Here is a 23,193-nt window from a genome sequence, read left to right as displayed (position 1 = left end):
GTACAGTGACCATACTCTGGAGGAGGGAAGTACAGTGACCATACTCTGGAGGAGGGAAGTACAGTGACCATACTCTGGAGGAGGAAACTCCAGTGACCATACTCTGGAGGAGGAAACTCCAGTGACCATACTCTGGAGGAGCAAACTCCAGTGACCATACTCTGGAGGAGCAAACTCCAGTGACCATACTCTGGAGGAGCAAACTCCAGTGACCATACTCTGGAGGAGGAAACTCCAGTGACCATACTCTGGAGGAGCAAACTCCAGTGACCATACTCTGGAGGAGCAAACTCCAGTGACCATACTCTGGAGGAGCAAACTCCAGTGACCATACTCTGGAGGAGGAAACTCCAGTGACCATACTCTGGAGGAGGAAACTCCAGTGACCATACTCTGGAGGAGCAAACTCCAGTGACCATACTCTGGAGGAGGGAAGTACAGTGACCATACTCTGGAGGAGGAAACTCCAGTGACCATACTCTGGAGGAGGAAACTCCAGTGACCATACTCTGGAGGAGGAAACTCCAGTGACCATACTCTGGAGGAGCAAACTCCAGTGACCATACTCTGGAGGAGGGAAGTACAGTGACCATACTCTGGAGGAGGAAACTCCAGTGACCATACTCTGGAGGAGGAAACTCCAGTGACCATACTCTGGAGGAGGGAAGTACAGTGACCATACTCTGGAGGAGGGAAGTACAGTGACCATACTCTGGAGGAGCAAACTCCAGTGACCATACTCTGGAGGAGGAAACTCCAGTGACCATACTCTGGAGGAGGGAAGTACAGTGACCATACTCTGGAGGAGGGAAGTACAGTGACCATACTCTGGAGGAGGGAAGAAGTGACCATACTCTGGAGGAGGAAAGTACAGTGACCATACTCTGGAGGAGGAAAGTACAGTGACCATACTCTGGAGGAGGGAAGTACAGTGACCATACTCTGGAGGAGGGAAGTACAGTGACCATACTCTGGAGGAGGAAAGTAGAGTGACCATACTCTGGAGGAGGGAAGTACAGTGACCATACTCTGGAGGAGGAAAGTACAGTGACCATACTCTGGAGGAGGGAAGTACAGTGACCATACTCTGGAGGAGGGAAGTACAGTGACCATACTCTGGAGGAGGGAAGTACAGTGACCATACTCTGGAGGAGGGAAGTACAGTGACCATACTCTGGAGGAGGAAAGTAGAGTGACCATACTCTGGAGGAGGGAAGTACAGTGACCATACTCTGGAGGTGGGAAGTAGTGACCATACTCTGGAGGAGGAAAGTAGAGTGACCATACTCTGGAGGAGGGAAGTACAGTGACCATACTCTGGAGGAGGAAAGTAGAGTGACCATACTCTGGAGGAGGGAAGTACAGTGACCATACTCTGGAGGAGGGAAGTACAGTGACCATACTCTGGAGGTGGGAAGTACAGTGACCATACTCTGGAGGAGGAAAGTAGAGTGACCATACTCTGGAGGAGGAAAGTAGAGTGGCCATACTCTGGAGGAGGGAAGTACAGTGACCATACTCTGGAGGAGGAAAGTAGAGTGACCATACTCTGGAGGAGGGAAGTACAGTGACCATACTCTGGAGGAGGGAAGTACAGTGACCATACTCTGGAGGAGGGAAGTACAGTGACCATACTCTGGAGGAGGAAAGTAGAGTGGCCATACTCTGGAGGAGGAAAGTAGAGTGACCATACTCTGGAGGAGGAAAGTACAGTGACCATACTCTGGAGGAGGGAAGTACACTGACCATACTCTGGAGGAGGGAAGTACAGTGACCATACTCTGGAGGTGGGAAGTACAGTGACCATACTCTGGAGGTGGGAAGTACAGTGACCATACTCTGGAGGTGGGAAGTACAGTGACCATACTCTGGAGGTGGGAAGTACAGTGACCATACTCTGGAGGAGGGAAGTACAGTGACCATACTCTGGAGGAGGGAAGTACAGTGACCATACTCTGGAGGAGGGAAGTACAGTGACCATACTCTGGAGGAGGGAAGTACAGTGACCATACTCTGGAGGAGGGAAGGACAGTGACCATACTCTGGAGGGAAGTACAGTGACCATACTCTGAAGGTGGGAAGTACAGTGACCATACTCTGGAGGAGGGAAGTACAGTGACCATACTCTGGAGGAGGGAAGTACAGTGACCATACTCTGGAGGAGGGAAGTACAGCGACCATACTCTGGAGGTGGGAAGTACAGTGACCATACTCTGGAGTGAAGTACAGTGACCATACTCTGGAGGGAAGTACAGTGACCATACTCTGGAGGGAAGTACAGTGACCATGCTCTGGAGGTGGGAAGTACAGTGACCATGCTCTGGAGGTGGGAAGTACAGTGATCATACTCTGGAGGTGGGAAGTACAGTGACCATACTCTGGAAGTGGGAAGTACAGTGACCATACTCTGGAGGTGGGAAGTACAGTGACCATACTCTGGAGGTGGGAAGTACAGTGACCATACTCTGGAAGAGGGAAGTACAGTGACCATACTCTGGAGGAGAGAAGTACAGTGATCATACTCTGGAGGAGGGAAGTACAGTGACCATACTCTGGAAGAGGGAAGTACAGTGACCATACTCTGGAAGAGGGAAGTACAGTGACCATACTCTGGAGGACAGAAGTACAGTGATCATACTCTGGAGGAGGGAAGTACAGTGACCATACTCTGGAGGAGGGAAGTACAGTGACCATACTCTGGAGGAGGAAAGTAGAGTGACCATACTCTGGAGGAGGGAAGTACAGTGACCATACTCTGGAGGAGGGAAGTACAGTGACCATACTCTGGAGGTGGGAAGTACAGTGACCATACTCTGGAGGAGGAAAGTAGAGTGACCATACTCTGGAGGAGGAAAGTAGAGTGGCCATACTCTGGAGGAGGGAAGTACAGTGACCATACTCTGGAGGAGGAAAGTAGAGTGACCATACTCTGGAGGAGGGAAGTACAGTGACCATACTCTGGAGGAGGGAAGTACAGTGACCATACTCTGGAGGAGGGAAGTACAGTGACCATACTCTGGAGGAGGAAAGTAGAGTGGCCATACTCTGGAGGAGGAAAGTAGAGTGACCATACTCTGGAGGAGGAAAGTACAGTGACCATACTCTGGAGGAGGGAAGTACACTGACCATACTCTGGAGGAGGGAAGTACAGTGACCATACTCTGGAGGTGGGAAGTACAGTGACCATACTCTGGAGGTGGGAAGTACAGTGACCATACTCTGGAGGTGGGAAGTACAGTGACCATACTCTGGAGGTGGGAAGTACAGTGACCATACTCTGGAGGAGGGAAGTACAGTGACCATACTCTGGAGGAGGGAAGTACAGTGACCATACTCTGGAGGAGGGAAGTACAGTGACCATACTCTGGAGGAGGGAAGTACAGTGACCATACTCTGGAGGAGGGAAGGACAGTGATTATACTCTGGAGGGAAGTACAGTGACCATACTCTGAAGGTGGGAAGTACAGTGACCATACTCTGGAGGAGGGAAGTACAGTGACCATACTCTGGAGGAGGGAAGTACAGTGACCATACTCTGGAGGAGGGAAGTACAGCGACCATACTCTGGAGGTGGGAAGTACAGTGACCATACTCTGGAGTGAAGTACAGTGACCATACTCTGGAGGGAAGTACAGTGACCATACTCTGGAGGGAAGTACAGTGACCATGCTCTGGAGGTGGGAAGTACAGTGACCATGCTCTGGAGGTGGGAAGTACAGTGATCATACTCTGGAGGTGGGAAGTACAGTGACCATACTCTGGAAGTGGGAAGTACAGTGACCATACTCTGGAGGTGGGAAGTACAGTGACCATACTCTGGAGGTGGGAAGTACAGTGACCATACTCTGGAAGAGGGAAGTACAGTGACCATACTCTGGAGGAGAGAAGTACAGTGATCATACTCTGGAGGAGGGAAGTACAGTGACCATACTCTGGAAGAGGGAAGTACAGTGACCATACTCTGGAAGAGGGAAGTACAGTGACCATACTCTGGAGGACAGAAGTACAGTGATCATACTCTGGAGGAGGGAAGTACAGTGACCATACTCTGGAGGAGGAAAGTACAGTGACCATACTCTGGAGGAGGGAAGTACAGTGACCATACTCTGGAGGAGGGAAGTACAGTGACCATACTCTGGAGGAGGGAAGTACAGTGACCATACTCTGGAGGAGGGAAGTACAGTGACCATACTCTGGAGGAGGAAAGTAGAGTGACCATACTCTGGAGGAGGGAAGTACAGTGACCATACTCTGGAGGTGGGAAGTAGTGACCATACTCTGGAGGAGGAAAGTAGAGTGACCATACTCTGGAGGAGGGAAGTACAGTGACCATACTCTGGAGGAGGAAAGTAGAGTGACCATACTCTGGAGGAGGGAAGTACAGTGACCATACTCTGGAGGAGGGAAGTACAGTGACCATACTCTGGAGGTGGGAAGTACAGTGACCATACTCTGGAGGAGGAAAGTAGAGTGACCATACTCTGGAGGAGGAAAGTAGAGTGGCCATACTCTGGAGGAGGGAAGTACAGTGACCATACTCTGGAGGAGGAAAGTAGAGTGACCATACTCTGGAGGAGGGAAGTACAGTGACCATACTCTGGAGGAGGGAAGTACAGTGACCATACTCTGGAGGAGGGAAGTACAGTGACCATACTCTGGAGGAGGAAAGTAGAGTGGCCATACTCTGGAGGAGGAAAGTAGAGTGACCATACTCTGGAGGAGGAAAGTACAGTGACCATACTCTGGAGGAGGGAAGTACACTGACCATACTCTGGAGGAGGGAAGTACAGTGACCATACTCTGGAGGTGGGAAGTACAGTGACCATACTCTGGAGGTGGGAAGTACAGTGACCATACTCTGGAGGTGGGAAGTACAGTGACCATACTCTGGAGGTGGGAAGTACAGTGACCATACTCTGGAGGAGGGAAGTACAGTGACCATACTCTGGAGGAGGGAAGTACAGTGACCATACTCTGGAGGAGGGAAGTACAGTGACCATACTCTGGAGGAGGGAAGTACAGTGACCATACTCTGGAGGAGGGAAGGACAGTGACCATACTCTGGAGGGAAGTACAGTGACCATACTCTGAAGGTGGGAAGTACAGTGACCATACTCTGGAGGAGGGAAGTACAGTGACCATACTCTGGAGGAGGGAAGTACAGTGACCATACTCTGGAGGAGGGAAGTACAGCGACCATACTCTGGAGGTGGGAAGTACAGTGACCATACTCTGGAGTGAAGTACAGTGACCATACTCTGGAGGGAAGTACAGTGACCATACTCTGGAGGGAAGTACAGTGACCATGCTCTGGAGGTGGGAAGTACAGTGACCATGCTCTGGAGGTGGGAAGTACAGTGATCATACTCTGGAGGTGGGAAGTACAGTGACCATACTCTGGAAGTGGGAAGTACAGTGACCATACTCTGGAGGTGGGAAGTACAGTGACCATACTCTGGAGGTGGGAAGTACAGTGACCATACTCTGGAAGAGGGAAGTACAGTGACCATACTCTGGAGGAGAGAAGTACAGTGATCATACTCTGGAGGAGGGAAGTACAGTGACCATACTCTGGAAGAGGGAAGTACAGTGACCATACTCTGGAAGAGGGAAGTACAGTGACCATACTCTGGAGGACAGAAGTACAGTGATCATACTCTGGAGGAGGGAAGTACAGTGACCATACTCTAGAGGGAAGTACAGTGACCATACTCTGGAGGTGGGAAGTACAGTGACCATACTCTGGAAGTGGGAAGTACAGTGACCATACTCTGGAGGTGGGAAGTACAGTGACCATACTCTGGAGGAGGGAAGTACAGTGACCATACTCTGGAGGTGGGAAGTAGTGACCATACTCTGGAGGTGGGAAGTACAGTGACCATACTCTGGAGGAGGGAAGTACAGTGACCATACTCTGGAGGAGAGAAGTACAGTGACCATACTCTGGAGGTGGGAAGTACAGTGACCATACTCTGGAGGGAAGTACAGTGACCATACTCTGGAGGGAAGTACAGTGACCATACTCTGGAGGAGGGAAGTACAGTGACCATACTCTGGAGGAGGGAAGTACAGTGACCATACTCTGGAGGAGAGAAGTACAGTGACCATACTCTGGAGGAGAGAAGTACAGTGACCATACTCTGGAGGAGAGAAGTACAGTGACCATACTCTGGAGGAGAGAAGTACAGTGACCATACTCTGGAGGAGAGAAGTACAGTGACCATACTCTGGAGGAGAGATGGGGATGTTATAGTTTGAAGACTCATTTGAATGTGGTGTGTACGCACTTCTGACAAGACAGCTGTTGAATGAATAATGGTGACTGTTTCCTTTAGTGGGTCATCCTACCCTGGTGGGAGACAGTAGATATAGAAAAAAATATGAAGCAAAGTGTAGGAACATTTTTTTTTAATCATCATTAAAAGAGGATCCCAGAAGGGGGTTGAAATATACAAATCAATTAAAGTCGTGAGTTTCTGCCTCCATGTGGGTTATCAAGCATTATAAGATACTCTGTACTTTACAGGTACAGTGGACCCCCAGTTTACGATCAGCTCCCAATGCGACCAATTATGTAAGTGCATTTGTATGTGTATGTTTGGGGGTCTGAAATGGACTAATCTAATTCACAATATTCCTTATGGGAACAAATTCGGTCAGTACTGGCACCTGAACATACTTCTGGAATGAAATAATACCGTAAACCAGGGTTCCACTGTACAGTTTACCTATTGCTTGAACACTTCTTGTGGGACTAGTTTCTAATAATCATGGTGTTCAATTTAGTAAAAATAAAATGTTTTTAAAAACTAAGGCACAATACCATGGCTGGAACAAATCACTATTAACCCATAATTTGGGGAGACTTGAGAAAACATTTTGATCTGTCATTGACTATTATCAAGTCTTGAGTTTCAAGTTATTATTGTCATGCATTAATACTGGTCCAGCATAGACCAAAACACTGTCCTAAAGTTCCATCTCCAATTAAGAGTTAACAATAAATTATTCTTGGAAGGATCAATTACACCACAGTATTAATAAAGGTGTTTCTTGCAATATCCTTGTCCAACTGTACTGAATGTACAGCAACACAGTAGTGCGCATATTACTCCTACTGTTCCTCTTGTTATCACTAGTACCTATATGAAGTAAGCATATATAAGAATGTATGTAAAGTAAAAGGACACAAGTGCAACTTATGTTACCCAAGTAATAACTTTTATATCCTTTTTCTCATGTACGAATTAATTGCTCTACCATATTGTTACTACTACTACTACTACTACTACTACTACTATTACCACTAGTGAACATCAAAATGGTACCTCACTAGTATTGCACCTCACTCTGAGCCTTTATATACCCTCTGTGTCCATATACTGCTTGTATCGGCTTGACAAAGCTCCTGGAGAGTGAAACGTTGCCACAATAAAATGTCACATTAGTTGCACTTGTGTCCTTTTACTTTACATATTGTCGGTAATTCTACCAACATTATTACATATATAAGAATGTTAGCTGTTTATATCTTTTTATTGCTACCAAACACCTGGCTCAAGCAGTTAGTACTGTGAGGGAGGTTTGGTGTCCTGGACACACAACTGCAGGATTTTACTTCACATTACTCTACCTTGGTGTTTCCCACGCAAATAGAGTGATGCAAGGAAGCAAACATATTCACCCACACTCGTTCAACATTTGTCTTGCAAGAACCACATAAATATTAAAATTCAAATGACTTTCTGAACCGAAACATCTTCAGGTATCCTACAGAAGGCAGTTGCTATACTTCCCACTCCAGTATAACTCAAGTGGTTAATGTATAGTATTAAAAAAAGAGAAAAAGAGGAACTGGCCATAAAGAACAAAAAGGCCCAATACCATGACTGGACCAATACACAAATAACTTGCACATAGGAGAGAGAAGCTTATGATGACATTTTGGTCCAACTTGGACCACTTACAAAGTGACTTTGAAAATGAACCAAGTATGACCGAAATGTAGTTATGAGCTCCTCTCTCCTATACGCGAGTTATTTGCGTATGAACTGGCCATAACTAACCTGACAGGGTATGTGTGAAGGGCAAACTCTCTCTCCAATACTCCTGTAGCAACATTAAACACTTGAACCACTCCTGACTGTGTCCCTGCAGCGAGGCGAGGAACATACTGGAGAATATTTCTGGTGGTGAGAGGTGGACACATTCTTATCACCAGAGGAGGAGGGGACATAGCAGGCATCAGACCCGTCATCAAAATGCGAAGGTTAACACGGTGCCCAAGTTCCTATGAGAGTAATAATAAAGATGATGATTTTTAATCATTGTAATAATGTTGGTAGAATTACCGACAATATGCAAAGTAAAAGGACACAATTGCAACTAATGTGACATTTTATTGTGGCAACGTTTCGCTCTCCAGGAGCTTTGTCAAGCTTGACTAAGCTCCTGGAGAGCGAAACGTTGCCACAATAAAATGCCACATTAGTTGCAGTTGTGTCCTTTTACTTTACATTTTTAATCATGTGTTTTTTTTTACACACTAGCCATCTCTGAGGTAGGGGATGGATCTATAATGAAAGTAATGAAGCTTAAGCTGCAGGGCCCCTTATCCCTGAGGGGCCCCAGAAGCAACTTTAGTCTACACTGTTTAAATATTCTGGGTCTACTGTATGAGAAGGTTTTGTTTAAAAATATTAATATTGCTGGTTGCAAAGGTAGCTTCATAACAGTTCAAGATTTAGGGCCCCAAAAATGTTGGTTCACCACTGCATTTAATCAATGTCTTATCAGAAGCATGCAGACATCACAGTTCAGATGTCCCTCCACACTGTACTATGCTTCTACTCCCTTCCTCCTCCAGAGTGCAGATACTTCCCACCTCCAGGACTCAAGTTTTGCAGGTGGACAATACTTCCAATAAAAATCTTATTATAAAAAAAATAAATAATCATAAATTAATTTTTCTTCCCTTCTACTCCCTTCCCCTTTCTTTACTCTCCCTCTTGTGATGAAAATTTATTTTTTTTCAGTATGATGGCTATGTTCCACCAAGGCAACCCCCCCCCCCAAAAAAAAAAGAGAATCAGTTTCACCATCATTCACACCATCACAGTCTTCGCAGAGGCACGCAGATATGACAGTTTGGCTGTCACTCTAAACAGCAAATATCCCATATCTTCATAAATACCATTTCTTATGTGTGTGTACTCACCTAATTGTGGTTGCAGGGGTCGAGACTCAGCTCTTGGCCCTGCCTCTTCACTGATCACTACTAGGTCCTCTCTCTCTCTGCTCCCTGAGCTTTGTCATACCTCGTTTTAAAGCTATGTATGGTTCCTGCCTCCACCACATCACTTGCTAGACTATTCCACTTCCTAACAACTCTATGACTGAAGAAATACTTCCTAACACCCCTGTGACTCGTCTGAGTCTTCAGGTTCCAATTGTTATCCCTTGTTTCTGTGTCCCCTCTCTGGAACATCCTGTCTCTGTCCACCTTATGTGTGTGTGTGTGTGAGATATAGGTCATCCTGAGAGATGGCAATTCTTAAGCAATACAGTGGACCCCCGCATAACGATCACCTCCAAATGCGACCAATTATGTAAGTGTATTTATGTAAGTGCGTTTGTACGTGTATGTTTGGGGGTCTGAAATGGACTAGTCTAATTCACAATATTCCTTATGGGAACAAATTCGGTCAGTACTGGCACCTGAACATACTTCTGGAGTGAAATAATATCGTTAACCGGGGGTCCACTGTATTAGTGTCAGCTCTGTTGGAATGAAACCTTTAAGCTGATATAGTTATTGAACTCTCAGTGGAATGTTTGACAACATCCCAATCTTCCAACTGCAGTTTCCCAGCTTAGTTTGACAACATCCCAATCTTCCAACTGCAGTTTCCCAGCTTAGTTTGACAACATCCCAATCTTCCAACTGCAGTTTCCCAGCTTAGTCTGGTACTATTGTCTTTCAGTCCTTAACTATTGTAAGACACTAGTGAGTTTCATCGAGTACTTGAAAAAACCCACTCATGGGTGAAAACTTGTACCAAAAAAGGAGTTCACTGCTATTAAAGTCTTTCTCATCAACTGTCAGTATTACATCTCCAGTTGTACACCTGAAAGATTTCATCACTTGATATTTGAAACCCATTCTGTGTAATGGAATATGATAGGAAAACATAGCTAGCTTTTGCTCCCATTATGTAATATTCAAACAGAGATGGTAGCAGCACACAGCCGATGTATTCTATTTTATTTAATAACAAAATATTCTCTCCTCTCGTTTAAATATTCTCTCCTCTCTCGGCCTCCTCACCCCTCGCACCTATGTCTACAAAAATCTCTCCCTCTTCAAAAAATTACAGTTTAAGTACAGTGCAATACTGTACTGTGAAATTTCGGTTTGCAAAACTAATACAGTACTCTCTTGGTAAGAATTATTTTTTGAAGCACTCTACCTTCACATTATCTGCTAGAGCCCAAGCTGGCTTCACCATGTCTGCCAGCGAGGTTTTGGGCATGTTGATGTGAACCCCAGCTGGTGAGGTGGCCAGACCAAAGTGATTGTCTGCAATGCTGAGGCCAGAGTGAGGTGCTTGAGATGGACCAGATATCGAGGAGGGAGCCCCTGGGGTGAAGAGCGGGGTGCTGACCACCTGACGTCCAGGGGTCGGGGAGGAAGTTACCTGCTTGAACACCACTCGGCCATCACCCAAGACCATAGCTGGTGATATAGTTTGGCATTAAAATTTTGCAATACAGGTGAACCTTGACTTATGATGGGGTTATGTTCCGTTAAACCCATCACAAGTTGAAAATATCATGTGTCGAATATGAATATGACTTTTTTTTCAAACACACCAGCTGTATCCTACGGAGGCAGGGTCACGTAAAAATTTAGTAAATGAATATATATATATGATAAATAAATAAATAAATAACTGTCAATAAGTAAATAAACAAATAATTACTGTAACTAACTACATACCAGTATTGAAAAGTAAATAAACAAATGAAAGTTTATCATATCAATAAATGTACAGGAGTGAATGTGCATAGCTATCGCATGACCGTAAACTCAAAATATCGTAAATCAAACCATCGTAAAGTGAGGAACATCTTTACAGAAATGAGTTACTGGTACAATAAATAATATTTTTTAATATTTACTTGGAAGATGTGTACATTTCTAGGTCACTACATGTGGGGAGAATGCACTGGTACTGGTAAAGAACTCCTGATCCAAGGAACTGAAGAAACCCTCCTCTTCCCTGGATAAAATCTCATTACCTAAGTTCCTCAAAGGTCAGCAAACTCTAAGTTAATATGAGGAGGTTAATTTAAAATAGAAAGCAAAAGCCCATGGTGCATATACCATCAGAAATAATGGATTTACGTTAGATAAATTCAGACTTAGAAAGGACATAGGTAAGTACTGGTTTTCAAACAGAGTTGTCTGTGTGTGGAACAATCTTCTGTGTAGGGTAATAGAGGCTAAGACCTTTGGTAGCTTTAATTAGAGATTGAACAAATATATGAATGAGAAGGGCTGGGTTTGATTAGTATCTGAGGTATTGAAGATAATTCTTGGGAAGCTTTGGAAAAAGGTTGGACAAGCAGGTGGGTGGGAATGGTTGGTTTAAAGAAGGACCTACCTAGCATTCCTCCATACTAATGTTTTTATTTTATAATCCTTCATGCAATTATTTTACTCACCCATGTGTTTCTCGGACACTGGGTCGAGAGTGAGTCCGATAGGGCGGCTTTGCTTGTTGAGACGGAGAGGCTCAGAATGGCACTTACGGTCGTACATAACCTCATAATAATGCTCTCCAGCACTTCCACCATCTGAAAAATATAATATCCTGTAATTTTAAAAGTATATTAATTTTTTGCACAATTTTTGGTCATGATCTAAACTATTTGGAACTTTTTCTTATCTGGACCTTTGGTAATATGCAACAATGATACTTGACATCCTTAAGGAAGTCCGAGTTAAAACAAAAACAACATATATGTACAGAGTAATGAAGGTTTTACCTGCATGCCAAGTATTGTCCTTATCAGTGTCTGGGGACGATGGCATTGGCAAGAGTCGACGACGAAAGTGCGCAGAAACAGATCCTGATTCATGTAAACAAAAAAGAACATCTCGTTGCCAGCATGACAACACCTGTAATTCATATTATTTAATCAATATCCTACACCGATATGAGATAAACTTACAGAAATTAATATTTTTTTAACACAGACTATTTCCCCACCAAGGCAGGGTGATCCAAAGAAGGAAAAACACTTTCATCATCACTCACACCATCAGTGTCTTACCAGAGGTGTGCTGATACTACAGTTCAAAAACTGCAACATATCTTCCCCCTACTTCAGAGTGTGGGCATTGTGCATTCCACTTCCACTCCTCCTTCAGAGTGTGGGCATTGTACATCCCACCTCCACCCCTTCTTCAGAGTGTGGGCATTGTACATCCCACCTCCACCCTTTCTTCAGAGTGTGGGCATTGTACATCCCACCTCCACCCCTTCTTCAGAGTGTGGGCATTGTACATCCCACCTCCACCCCTTCTTCAGAGTGTGGGCATTGTACATCCCACCTCCACCCCTTCTTCAGAGTGCAGGCACTGTACATCCCACCTCCACCCCTCCTTCAGAGTGTGGGCATTGTACATCCCACCTCCACCCCTTCTTCAGAGTGCAGGCACTGTACATCCCACCTCCACCCCTCCTTCAGAGTGCAGGCACTGTACATCCCACCTCCACCCCTCCTTCAGCATGCAGGCACTGTACATCCCACCTCCACCCCTCCTTCAGAGTGCAGGCACTGTACATCCCACCTCCATCCCTCCTTCAGAGTGCAGGCACTGTACATCCTACTTCCACCCCTCCTTCAGAGTGCAGGCACTGTACATCCCACCTCCACCCCTCCTTCAGAGTGCAGGCACTGTACATCCCACCCCCACCCCTCCTTCAGAGTGCAGGCACTGTACATCCCACCTCCACCCCTCCTTCAGAGTGCAGGCACTGTACATCACACCTCCACCCCTCCTTCAGAGTGCAGGCACTGTACATCCCACCTCCACCCCTCCTTCAGAGTGCAGGCACTGTACATCCCACCTCCACCCCTCCTTCCGAGTGCAGGCACTGTACATCACACCTCCACCCCTCCTTCAGAGTGCAGGCACTGTACATCCCACCTCCACCCCTCCTCCAGAGTGCAGGCACTGTACATCCCACCTCCACCCCTCCTCCAGAGTGCAGGCACTGTACATCCCACCTCCACCCCTCCTCCAGAGTGCAGGCACTGTACATCCCACCTCCACCCCTCCTCCAGAGTGCAGGCACTGTACATCCCACCTCCACCCCTCCTCCAGAGTGCAGGCACTGTACATCCCACCTCCACCCCTCCTCCAGAGTGCAGGCACTGTACATCCCACCTCCACCCCTCCTCCAGAGTGCAGGCACTGTACATCACACCTCCACCCCTCCTTCAGAGTGCAGGCACTGTACATCCCACCTCCACCCCTCCTTCAGAGTGCAGGCACTGTACATCCCACCTCCACCCCTCCTTCCGAGTGCAGGCACTGTACATCACACCTCCACCCCTCCTTCAGAGTGCAGGCACTGTACATCCCACCTCCACCCCTCCTTCAGAGTGCAGGCACTGTACATCCCACCTCCACCCCTCCTTCAGAGTGCAGGCACTGTACATCCCACCTCCACCCCTCCTTCAAAGTGCAGACACTGTACATCCCACCTCCACCCCTCCTTCAGAGTGCAGGCACTGTACACCCCACTTCCACCCCTCCTTCAGAGTGCAGGCACTGTACATCCCACCTCCAGGACTCAAGTTGCAAGGATAAAAGAGTCTGCCATGCAGAAAGACATTTCAAAATTAAATAAACCATTGGCATGTAACTTCAAAATGATGTTCAATCTTTGGTTCCGACCATTAATATGAAGGATGACGCATGCCACTGCCACTTCCTTACCTACAAAAACACTTGTTAAACCATAGACTTTCTTTTTCTCAAAAAGTTCATAGGCTACTTGTCATGCCTAGCTGTATTGAGTACTTAATATATGATAGTGTAAACACATTTATCGCACGAGGTCAGGATCCTAAAAGTTGTACAAACGAGGCTCTCCTATACTTAACTGCCCTTGTGGGAATGCTGCTATGGTAAAAAAAGATAAGCATTTACCATTACAAAATTAAGCAATATAGCAGTGAGGCCGTGACTGGAGGTAGTGAGGATGTCAGGTTTGAGGGAGATGTGTTGTGTAAATATTATGCAGAGAATTTGAAGTGAGGAGATTTACACAATAACTCACCTGGCTGAAGGGTGACATTGCCCGGTCAATGACTATAATACCAACAGTTTGATTGATGGTAAGATCCAGTACCAGGATCTCTCGTGAGTAGAGCAGCAGCAGCTGATCGCGCACTGTACGATGATACATCAGCTGTAAACACTCCACCAGCTGACTCACCTCCTCACTTCTAAGGAACCAGAAAAATCTCCAGTACAGTAAATTCCTCTAATGTTCATGTAATACCACAAGAAACAGGTGATGTAAAAATCAGACAAAAACAAACACTTTTTATTATACTGTACCAGACCACTTTTGTTGATTTTTTTGCAAGGAAAACTACGGTATATTTCCATTTCATTCATAGCTCTTTTACACTGCTATTTATGAATCATATTTAGGAGAAGGTGTGGAGTTAATAAAAGTATTAGTCAGAGGGCTGAAGAGGGGTTGCTGAGGTGGTTTGGTCATTTAGAGAGAATGGATCAAAGTGGAATGACATGGAGTGTGTATAAATCTGTATGGGAAGGAAGGCGGGGTAGGGGTCATCCTCGAAAAGGTTGGAGGGAGGGAGTAAAGGAGGTTTTGTGGGCGAGGGGCTTGGACTTCCAGCAAGCGTGCATGAGCGTGTTAGATAGGAGTGAATGGAGACGAATGGTATTTGGGACCTGACGATCTGTTGGAGTGTGAGCAGAGTAATATTTAGTGAAGGGATTCAGGGAAACCAGTTATTTTTATATAGCCGGACTTGAGTCCTGGAAATGGGAAGTACAATGCCTGCACTCTAAAGGAGGGGTTCTGGATATTAGCAGTTTGGAGGGATATGTTGTGTATCTTTATAGGTATATGCTTCTAAACTGTTGTGTTATGAGCACCTCTGCAAAAACAGTGATTATGTGTGAGTGAGGTGAAAGTGTTGAATGATGATGAAAGTATTTTCTTTTTGGGGAATTTCTTTCTTTTTTTGGGTCACCCTGCCTCGGTGGGAGACGGCCGACTTGTTAAAAAAAAAAAAATTATGTAAAGCACTAAACCAGTATGGGCCATTCAGCACATGGAGTGATGGAGGCTTAGTCCTCCATCTACTAAGAGTGAGATGGATGCACTATCAGCTGATACATATAATAGGGCTCAATCATGTCAGTCAAAGAAAAGTTAAGAAACAATTTCAAGAGCTCAAACTCACCGCCAACTTCAAACAGGTAATTTACAAATGGAGAATAACAAATAGGCAATTATTGGTATTATATACTGATCAGAGGAAAGAGCAAGGTGATGAGGGTAATAAAAAAATTAAGTAATTAAAGACAGGATATCAGATTGGAAGGAGAGAGAATGAAGAAAGTGAATGTGTTCAGATATTTGGGGGTGAGCTTCTTGTTGGATGGGTCTATGAAAGATGTGGTGAACCATAGAACTGATGAAGCAAAAAGGTGGGTGGTGCACTGAGGCATCTGTGGAGACAAAGAATGTAATACAAGGAGGCAAAATAGGAAAATGTATGAGAGTACAGTTGTAACCACTTTTATATAGGTGTGAAGCATTGGTAGTGAATGTTGTAGTGACAAGGAGGCTGGAGGCAGTGTGGATCTCATATCTGAGAGCAAAGTATGGTGTAAATATTATGCAGAGAATTCAGAATTTTAAGATTAGGTGTGTGGTTTGTAAAAGTATTATCCAGAGGGCTAAGAGGGATCAAAATAGGATGATTTAAAGGGTGTATAACTCGAGTAGGGGTAAGGGAGTGCAGGGGTCATCCTAGGAAAGGTTGGAGGGAGGGGATTATTATTATTATTATTATAATCAAGGGGGAAGCGCTAAACCCGGAAGATTATACAGCGCCTGGGGGGGGGGGATGTGGAAGGTATTCAGGCTTAATTTGGGGAACTGGAGCACAGATCCAATTCCCTAAATCAAGAGCCCCTCACCAACATCAAGGAACCTTCCTTGAGGGGATGGAGGGAGGGGAAAAAGGAGGTTTTGTATGTGAGGGGCCTAAAAATATAGGAGGCTGTGTGTGTTAGATAGGAGTGGAAGAAATTGGTTTTTATGACTTGACATGCAGTTGCAGTGTCAGAAAGGACACAGTTATGAACGGATTCAGGAAAACCTGTTAGCTGGACTTCAAGTCCTGGAGGTGGGAAGTACAGTGCCTAAACTCTATGGCTGATATGTGGCAGTAGAGATCACTGATACAGGCATGAAATTATTCGTAAAGAAATATATGCACAGCTTACTTCGGCTTAGCCTCCCCTACGACCAGTTCTCGCATTTTGCGGCGAATTCTACTGCTCGTTCGTTCGTCATTAATGGAATTGGAGCTGGTTGATGAGGGGATTGAGTTTGCAACCTTCCCAGGACTTGTCCTTGGAGTAGAAACATAGAATTTTCGACCATTGGAAGAGGGGCACTTTGTGAGGCTGAAGTCTTCAACAAACAGTACACATCCCCCACACAGAACTGCAGAGATCAGCAACATTATTATTAATATCTGCACATAAAAAAAAGCAATAGATGTATTATCCAATATAAAATATGGGAAAATATTTCAGTCAAGGTACAGTACAGTATGGAAATGTATGGTGAACTAAATTATATTTTGTACGTACATGTTGTGTTAGATAAATAATTTAATATTATGATAAGTACACCTACCATCCGACTTGCGACCATGTTCGGTTCCGAGAAACCGGTCGTAAGTCGAAATGGACATAAGTCGAACTTTACTACTGAATATCAACATAAAATTTTTGTAATGACTTTATTTTATTGTTTTATTTTGGTATTTCATGTTTTACTTTACTTTTTATGTTGTTAGTACTGTATTTTATACTGTAAGGTTTACGATAAACACTGTGTACAACACAAACACTTGTTTATTTCCCAGAAATTTGGCATAAAAAACACGGTCGTAAGTCCAGTGGTCGTATGTCGAGCAGGTCGTAAGTCGGATGGTAGGTGTAGTAAATTGGTAGACAGTAACCATCCCTGCTTTGGTAGGACGGTAGTACCTCCCATCCAGGGAGGTATATAGTACCAACCTACCAAGTGAGTGTGAAACGGAAACCTGCAATTCTTTTATACAATGGAAGGATTGCTGGTGTCTTTTCTTTCTGTCTCATAAATACACAAGATAAGAGGTACATCTTACTACTTCTATTTACACTCAGGTCAACTACACAGGCATGTACTCATATATGTATATGTACTCATATATGTATATGTACTCATATATGTATATGTACTCATATATGTATATGTACTCATATGTATATGTACTCATATGTATATGTACTTATATATGTATATGGACTCATATATGTATATGTACTCATATATGTATATGTACTCATATATGTATATGTATATGTACTCATATATGTATATGTACTCATATATGTATATGTACTCATATATGAATATGTACTCATATACGTATATACACCCATCCAAGTTGTCTTCTATTTTCTTATTAGTTCTTGTTCTTATTAATTTCATTTTCATCTCCATGGGGAAGTGGAGAAGAATCCCTCCTCTGTAAGCCACGTGTGTCACAAGTGGCAACTAAAATACCAGGAGCAAGTGGCTGTATAAATTACTAACTGTAAAAAGGAGAAAATCTTTACGTTTCTTCTTTTCCGGGTCAACCTGAAGGAAGACAGTCACTGTGTTAAAAAGAAATTAACACAACAAAAAATTTCTAGAAGCATCATAAGTGTGATAAGTTAATGCTGTATGTACTTTATAATTCTAAAAACTAAAAGATGATATTAAATAGAAGTTTAATACTGTACAAGGTTTAGAGGGGCAACCAAGTAACTTAAATATGTAGTTTCAATTAACTGCTACACAAGTTATATTCTTACATGCCATCTTGTTGAAGTGGAATGGATCAAAATGGAATGCAGTTAAGGTTTCTGTGTAGGACTTCTTCCAGAGCTTATTGTTGTGTCGTGTGTCCCAGATGACGAGGGAATAAGGTGGGTGTAAAGCAGCCAAGAGATGCTCACTGCCATCCATGCCGCCCAGCCATTCCAACTCTGATGATGAAATCACGTGCTATTTAAATAAAGAAGAAAAAGGCACAATACCGTGACTGGAACAATACACAAATAACCTTCACATGGGAGAAAGACACTCATGACAAGATTTTGGTATGACCTGGACCATTAATTAGTGCAGGTTATTTGTGTATGGTATTTAAACATTAGTACATAAGAAAGAAGGAACACTGCAACAGGCCTACTGACCCATGTGGAGCAGGTCCATGTCTCCCCCCCCCCGGATTAGCCCAATGACCCACCCAGTCTGGTCACCACCACTCAAGGAAGGAGCACAGCACCAGACCCAGCAGCACAAGCTAGTCAGGTTCAACTCACACCCACCCACACCTGCTCATGTATTTATCTAACCTATTTTTAAAACTACACAACGTTTTAGCCTCAATAACTGTACTTGGCAGTTTGTTCCACTCATCCACAACTCTATTACCAAACCAGTGTTTTCCTATATCCTTCCTGAATCTGAAATTTTCCAACTTGAAACCATTGCTGCGAGTCCTGTCTTGGCTGGAAATTTTTAGCACTCTATTTACATCCCCTTTATTTATTCCTGCTTTCCATTTATACACCTCGATCATATCCACCCTAATTCTACGCCTTTCTAGAGAGTGCAGATTAAGGGCCTCAGTCTATCCTCATAGTACAGAGTCAGGGCCTCAGTCATAGGGTAATTTGATCCTGTTAGCAAATCAATAAAAAATAATTTCTTGTGATTATATGAATAGCTTCTAGATCGTTACTAGGAAACTGTTTTACAACAATAAATTTTAGCATAAGAATTGTTATTCTACTTTAACCCGTAAACGGTCCAAGCAGATCTACGTTCACATGTGTAGTGCTACAAAAGTAGATCTACGTTTTTTTACATATTTTCAAATATATAGAAAAAAAAAAGTAAATCAAAGATTTTTTACACATTTTCAAATGTAAAAAAAAAAAAAAAAAAAAAATCTACTTTTTTTACATACTTTCAAATGTTGAAAAAAAACGTATATATACGTTTGGACTGTTTACGGGTTAAAAATAGTCCAAAATACAAAATCTAGACATTTCTGGCTTAGACTAAAACATTTCCTCTGTTCCTTGGCCATGTCTCCAGGCCTCCCCTATATTATATTTACCTTCCATTCTGAATTCTTAATCACACAAAAATAGAAGATGTACTCAATTTCTTGGATAATAAAATATAAAAACCCATAAAACAGTTTGAAGGGGTGTACGAGGGCCTTTATCTGTCCTCAGGAAAATTGAAGAAATTTAATATTCCCATTACTTTGAGTTCAATTTCAAGCTACTTATGGCCCTGAAGGCAACCAAAATCATCTCAGTTTCAGTAATGTGTCTTCCAATTTCTTAAATGATATCAAGAAACAGCCAATAAAACCATAAAAACCATCCTAGAAAACACCCCAAACACAGGGTTAGTTTTGTTTTTCCTGTTTGCACCGTGTATACCTGGAGGGTGGAGGGTGTTCAAGGGGGGGGGGGTCAACATCTCCACGACTCGGTCCATGACCAGGCCTTGTGGTGGATCAGGCTGTTACTGCTGGCCACAAGCAAACCTACATACAAACCACAGCCTGGGTGGTTGGGAATTGACTTTGTGTGTCCAGCTTCCTTTTGAAGACAGTCAGGGGTCTATTGGTAATCCCCCTTATGTATACTGGGAGGCAGATGAACAATTTTGGATCCAACACTTATTGTGATGTCTCTTAGTGTACTTATGATGCCCCTGAATTTTATCTGAGGGATGTTGCACTTCCTGCTGAGTCATTTGCTTTTCTAGATTTGTGTGCAGATTTGTGTGCAGATTTGGGACTAGTCCCTCTAAGACTTTCCAAGTGTATATTATCGTGCATCTTTCTTGACTGCATTCAGAGGAGTACAAATCAAGAGACTTCAACTGTTCCTAGTAATTTAGGTGCTTTATTGTATTTATATGTGCAGGGAAAGATCTCTGTATATTCTCCGGGTCTGCAATTCTGCCTGCCTTGAAAGGGGCCATTAGTGTACAGCAATATTCCAGACTAGAGAGAATAATTGATTTGAAGAGAATCATCAATGGCATGGCATCTCTATTTTTGAAGGTTCTCATTACCCATCCTATCATTTTCTAGCAGATGTGGTAAAAACATTGTTGTGATCTTTGAAAGCGAGTCTCTCTGACATTATCACTCCTAGGTCCTTCACATTAGTTTTTTGCTCTAGTGTGTGGATGGAATTCGTTTTGTACTCCGATCCAGTTCTTATTTCCTCGAGTTTTCAATGGCAGAGTAATTGAAATTTGTCTTCATTTAACTTTATACTGTTTTCTGAAGCCCATTTAAAGATTTGGTTAATGTCTGCTTGGAGATTTGCAGTGTCCTCAATGGATGACACTGTCATGGGCCAGGATTATTTTTTATACTGTGCACACAAACTGCACAGACCCACTCTCTCATATCTAGGCCAAAACTTACTGCTCACAGCTTATCTGAGTGAGCTGAGTTCATGATGTAGAATTACATGAGGGACTCTGGCCTAAATGACACAGTTCAGTGTGATGGCCACTGAAAGGGTTAAGTAGTAGGGGTTGGAGAATCCAGGAGTGTGTTAGACTGGGTAAGAGAGCAAACATATGGTTTTGAGATACAGCATATGATGTGCTGTTGGAGTTTGAGCAAGGTAACATTTGTGATGGGATTCCAAGAAACTAATTAGCTGGACTTGATTCCTGGGGGTGGGAAGTACAAAGAGTGCTGAACTCTTAAGGACAGGTCGGGACGTTACAGTTTGGTGAATCATTTGAACTGTGATATCTGCACATTTCTGGGAAGACAGCAACTAAATGTTTGATCATGAATGTTTTCTTGTTTGAGATACCTACCTTGGTGGAAATGATTGATGTGGTAAAACAAAAATCAAGTCATACTACAGCCATAATTTTGGGGTACTATATATCCAGTATGTTTCTTACAGATATTTTAGATTACCAACTTATACATTATACAACCATGTGCAAAAAAAAAAAATTAAAAGTAAGTCTGCAACAACTTTTATCATAATGTTGCAATTTACAGATGCTACAATATTCTAAAGTAAAAATTAAGTGATAACCTACCTTGTATAGGTCTAGTACCATCCTGGAGTGTGGCAGTCACTTCTCCCCGAGCAACATCCCAGACATGAATTGTACCAGTGTTGTCTGCTGAGGCCAAGATAAGACTGTACGGTGCACTCAGCTGGTGATAGTGTCGTGTTTTTCTCCACCGCACCTACAATAAAGATGATATTGTTTACAGTATATACAAAATATTTAGTCTTAAAATATCTTATGTATGCATGCTGGGAAATTAAGTACAAGATAAAAAGGGTGTTACTGTAATACTGCAACAGGGTATAATATAGGAAAACCACAATATATGTTACCCTATGCCCAGTACCCTGTTGTGCTTAGGAGGATAACTTTCCTTGACGCCTCATAGTACCTCGTTGTCCGCTGATTAATTTTGCTATTTCTCCAGTCCAACACAGTTAAGTCAGGTTTTGTTTTCATGTGAATTAAGAAAGATTTTTGTGTACAGAGACTCTACAAAAAAGCAAGTTTAAGAGTGGTAATCAAGGACTTTTACTGAAAACAAGAAAACCTCAGAAAGCCTTTTTATTTCTTAATTTTTTAGGTTTCCAGACCTGAAAAACAAAGAAAAAATTGTTGACCTACTGTACACAGGCTGTTAATATTTAAATACCACTTTATAAATGAGGGTCTAACTTAGAAGAAACACTTTGACTATCACACTCTATCACCATCTTGCCTGAGGCACGCCGATACAACAGTTCAGATGCCCCTTCAAACTGCAAATATTTCCACCCGTCCTTCAGAGTGCAGGCGCTATACTTCCCACCTCCAAGACTCAAGTTCAACTAACCAGTTTCCCTGAGTCCCTTTATAAATGTTACCTTGCTCACACTGGTTGTCAATAGACATGTTGAGACAGATAACATGAATGGATTTGGGAGACCAGTTAGCATGTCAACACACTTCTTAGCAAAACAGCAATTAACCCGTAAACGGTCCAAACGTATATATGCGTTTTTACCGCTAGTGCCCCAAACGTATATATACGTTTTATGTGTCATACATTTAACATTGCCACAATAAGCCTGAGTCGCCTAGACATGAGAGAATGAGTGTGAGCGCTCACTGTGCGCTATATTAAAATAATTGGGGATGCCTGGGTACCATATGCTCTGTAGGTTGGTAGACAGCAACCACCCAGGGAAGTACTACCGTCCTGCCAGATGACTGTGAAACAAAAACCTGTAACTGTTTTGCATGATGGTAGGATTGCTGGTTTCTTTTTCTGTCTCATAAACACGCTAAGATAACAGGGATATCTTGCTACTCCTACTTACACTTTGGTCACACTTCACAGACACGCACATGCATATATATATATACATACATCTAGGTTTTTCTCCTTTTTCTAAATAGCTCTTGTTCTTTTTTATTTCTTCTATTGTCCATGGGGAAGTGGAAAAGAATCTTTCCTCCGTAAGCCATGCGTGTCGTATGAGGCGACTAAAATGCCGGGAGCAATGGGCTAGTAACCCCTTCTCCTGTATACAATTACTAAAAAAGAGAAGAAGAAAAACTTTATAAAACTGGGTTGCTTAAATGTGCGTGGATGTAGTGCGGATGACAAGAAACAGATGATTGCTGATGTTATGAATGAAAAGAAGTTGGATGTCCTGGCCCTAAGCGAAACAAAGCTGAAGGGGGTAGGAGAGTTTCAGTGGGGGGAAATAAATGGGAT

At 43.3% G+C, this 23,193-nt stretch overlaps 1 protein-coding gene across 2 annotated transcripts in view; it reads right to left on the bottom strand.

Annotated features, from left to right (window-relative positions):
- LOC128703913 (WD repeat-containing protein 11) overlaps positions 1 to 23,193 on the bottom strand; it is a 62,813-nt gene that overhangs the window by 24,019 nt on the left and 15,601 nt on the right. For both annotated transcript variants that reach the window (XM_053798785.2, XM_053798786.2), the window contains exons 3-10: positions 21,498 to 21,651; positions 18,203 to 18,376; positions 16,574 to 16,796; positions 14,358 to 14,526; positions 12,052 to 12,184; positions 11,728 to 11,859; positions 10,470 to 10,735; positions 8,067 to 8,290 (exon numbers count right to left, since the gene is read on the bottom strand). In XM_053798785.2, coding sequence (XP_053654760.2) covers positions 8,067 to 8,290; positions 10,470 to 10,735; positions 11,728 to 11,859; positions 12,052 to 12,184; positions 14,358 to 14,526; positions 16,574 to 16,796; positions 18,203 to 18,376; positions 21,498 to 21,651 — 1,475 coding nt within the window. The remainder of the gene's footprint in view (positions 1 to 8,066; positions 8,291 to 10,469; positions 10,736 to 11,727; positions 11,860 to 12,051; positions 12,185 to 14,357; positions 14,527 to 16,573; positions 16,797 to 18,202; positions 18,377 to 21,497; positions 21,652 to 23,193) is intronic.

The sequence above is a fragment of the Cherax quadricarinatus genome, chromosome 95 (genome assembly GCF_038502225.1).
Source record: "Cherax quadricarinatus isolate ZL_2023a chromosome 95, ASM3850222v1, whole genome shotgun sequence".
Taxonomy (NCBI): Eukaryota; Metazoa; Arthropoda; class Malacostraca; order Decapoda; family Parastacidae; genus Cherax; species Cherax quadricarinatus.
This window is presented reverse-complemented; position numbering and strand designations above follow the sequence as displayed.